A 3557-nucleotide genomic window follows, 5' to 3' on the forward strand; every position below is an offset into this window, starting at 1 on the left:
CTATGCATTGGGTGTCTGCCGTGTAAAATGAAAGGCTGGAATAGGTAACTTCACAGGTTCCTAACAGTTTTGAGAGTTTGAGGCTCTGCTTTTTGTAGTTTGGCAAACAAGACAAATCCAAACCTAGGTAAATTTTACCACTTGAGCGTAACTTAGAATCTGTTCATTTATTCAACATATATTTCTTGAGCACCTACTGTGTGCCAGGCATTGTATCAGGCAGTGGGGTACAATGATGGACAGGCAGATACAGCCTGTGCCCATAGAGCTTGCTGTCTAGTGAGGGTTAGGACTAAATAAGCAATTGCAGTGCGTTTTAGGTGCTATAGTGGTGAAGATACAGGTGCATCAGTAGCTTGTAGCAAAGGTACTTAGCCTAGTCCATGGTGCTTCCCCTAGTCTGGGAAGAGCAAATGGCCCTTACGCTAAGGCTGAAAGGTAAGATGGAACTATCTAGGGTGGGGCTCGGGATAGGGGGACCAAGGTAAAGACTTCCAGGTAGAGGGCCCAGCATCAGCAAAGTCCAGAGTGAGGGAGAACGTGATGTTCAAAGAACTGGAGGGTTGTAGCATAGAGTGCGAGGCAGGGTGAGAGTGAGAGGCTGGAATAGGAGGACCTTTTACCTTCTAAACCTGAGAAGGTTGGATGGGTCATATCCTGAAGACTCCCATAGGTCACGGTCATGAGTTCAGACTTATTCTACTGGCATTGGGAAGTCATCCTAGGGTTTAAACCAAGGAAATAATGTGAGGAATAGGAGCACAGATTCTTATGACATTCTTGTAGTGTTAACTTATGGTATAAAACAAACAAGATGACTGTCTTCTAATGGAGAGGCAGGAAAGTTCTTAAGTATGTTGGAAATAAAATGTGAAGCCTATTGATGTGATCATCACGTTTTGATAAACTTCAGTTAGTACAGGAAATGGATTGGTTGTGATAGCAGAAATATAAACAGTAAAATGAAAGACTGAACTTCTGTTTTTACATTGCTGCAGGGAAAAGTTATTGATTTATTTTAATTGAACTTATGTTTGAATAGGTAAATACATCCATATGGTTTATATTTTCCCTGCATGGAGGCAGCCACTGTCATTAGGAGAAAGTGAGTTTTTGAAACAGGGTACATACTGACAAACTGTATCCGTGGCTCTTAGGCTAAGTTATCGTTATGTACTTATCTGTTTAGGGGAATTTTTTCATGGTTAAAATAAGAATTGCCGTGTTGAATTTGAGAGTTAGAGTATATTCTGTAGTCCAGGGTAGGGCTTGGGTTTCAGCAGGCAGGTACTTTTTTTGGACTGGTGAGAGCTGTCTGGAGTCACATGAAAGATGCTCAGTGGATTTAACAGATTAGAGTCCTTGATCAGTTCATGGGGTCTGTCCTGGTTGTCTGAGAATGGGCCAGCAGTTGTGTGGGAGCATCTTCAGGTCGAATCCAGGGCTCGTTTTAGATGGAATACTGAGAACAGAGTTTAGACCATTTGCAAGTTAACGGACTAGACCTGAGGACTTATTTTTTTCTCTACTGTTTATGAGGATTTCTGAATGGCTATAAGTAGTGATAATCATTATATTAAAATACCCATCTGAATATCTGTGCCAGATATTGCTAGTCCCTTGACATTCATCACCTCTGTTGGTGCTCATGAGGAAACTGAGGCACAGAGAAGCCCAAAGGCCATGTTACCAGTAATTGGCAGAGCAGAGATTTCAACCCCAGAGTGCGTGGCCCTGATGGCCCTGATGTTCCGTGGATTGTGGTGGAAGCATGGTGATGTTCCCAAATAGCTTTTCCACCCATACTGTGGAGCATCCAGCTGTTGTTCTTGTCTCGGGTTCTAGAAGTAAGATCTCTAACAAAATATATTCCAGTGTAATCATTTAAATGTGTTTTTTCCTGTGGAAACGGGATTGTTTAACTGGTCAACACACTGCTGTGAGAGCTGACTCTAGTTTGTAGAAGATCAGTAGGAAGACCATAGTACCATATGTTCATGTTAGCAACATTTCTGCCTCCTGTTTGCGGCTGTACCTCTTTATCTTTAATCTTATTTTCTTTTGTTTTCCTATACTGCAAATAGATGTTATCTTGCTGTGTTTATGTACCTTTGTAAATGAGTAGGATTAAGGTTCATTATTAAAACAAATATTTTTTATTTTAACGTTTTTGTATTAGTGGAATAATGATGTGTCCTAGCTCTGTTTAGTCAACATAAAGTGAATTATCTTTTTTTTCAGATTGAAGGTGGATACATGAAGATCCCAAAGACAGCTGCACTGACTTTATTTTCTTGGGCCAGACACGGTGTAGGGCCCAGAAGCCCTGTGTTGCTTCCAGGATACCTTTGGTATACAATTTAGGACAATGAATCCTGTGAGTGATGGGGGCACATCAGAGAGCATTTTTGACCTGGACTATGCATCCTGGAAGATCCGTTCAACACTGGTGGTCGCTGGCTTCACCTTTTACCTGGGTGTGTTCGTGGTCTGCCACCAGCTGTCGTCTTCCCTGAATGCCACGTACCGCTCTTTGGTGGCCAAAGAGAAGGTGTTTTGGGACCTAGCAGCCACACGTGCAGTTTTTGGTATTCAGAGCACCGCCGCTGGCCTGTGGGCTCTGCTGTGGGACCCTGTGCTTCATGCTGACAGGGCGCTTGGTCAGCAGAACTGGTGCTGGTTTCATGTCACAACGGCCACTGGGTTCTTTTTCTTTGAAAATGTAGCAGTTCACCTGTCCAACTTATTCTTCCGGACATTTGACTTGTTTCTGGTTGTCCACCATCTCTTTGCCTTTCTTGGATTTCTGGGCTCAGTGATCAATCTCAGAGCTGGCCACTACTTAGCTATGACCACGTTGCTTCTGGAGATGAGCACCCCTTTTACCTGCATTTCCTGGATGCTCCTAAAGGTAAGTGTGTCCTCCACAGTGTGTGGTTCACATGCAGCTTCTGTACTCGACAGCAGGGGATGAAATGCTAAGCAGAGTACCTTACACATTTAATCACTGGTTAGAACTTCACTGTGGACCATGAACTCATCAGCAGACTAAATTACAGCACATAGATTCAGTAACAAACTCATTTGGGTTGAATGCCGTTTACTTAATTTTAAATCTTAGGTTTCCTACTCCTTAAGAAAACTCAGTAGATCTTTGACTCGGTAGATGGTGTTTGTAAGCCCTACAAACATGATTTTTTTCCTTTTTTTCAGTACTTTAAAAGAATTGAAATAATATATATGGGTGCCCACATAGCTTTTTTGCTTTTTATTTTTTGGATGAGGTTGTTTTACTAGCGATTACAAGTGTTGGGACCTAGCATAGTTTTTTGTCTAACTTTATTTCCTTTTTGGTTTTGAAATGAGAATCAAGATCAAATATAAAGGATATGTCAAAATGTTCTTCATGTTCAACACTTTTTAAAAAATTATTTTTTATTTATTTATTTTTTTTTTGTCTTTTTCCGTGTCCGGCAACGGATCGCAACCCTCAGTGTTGCCCCCGTACCGGACTGGGACCAGCAATGGGATCGCAACCCTTGGTGTTGCTCCCGCGC

General features: G+C 42.0%; 1 protein-coding gene across 1 annotated transcript in view; it reads left to right on the forward strand.

The window, feature by feature from the left end:
* The first annotated feature begins 2247 nt into the window (after positions 1 to 2247).
* Positions 2248 to 3557, forward strand: part of CLN8 (ceroid-lipofuscinosis, neuronal 8 (epilepsy, progressive with mental retardation)) — a 13209-nt gene continuing 11899 nt past the window's right edge. The window contains exon 1 of the mRNA XM_008589869.1: positions 2248 to 2911. Coding sequence (XP_008588091.1) covers positions 2369 to 2911 — 543 coding nt within the window. The 5' untranslated portion in view covers positions 2248 to 2368. The remainder of the gene's footprint in view (positions 2912 to 3557) is intronic.

Source organism: Galeopterus variegatus, unplaced genomic scaffold (genome assembly GCF_000696425.1).
Source record: "Galeopterus variegatus unplaced genomic scaffold, G_variegatus-3.0.2 Scaffold5707, whole genome shotgun sequence".
Taxonomy (NCBI): domain Eukaryota; kingdom Metazoa; phylum Chordata; class Mammalia; order Dermoptera; family Cynocephalidae; genus Galeopterus; species Galeopterus variegatus.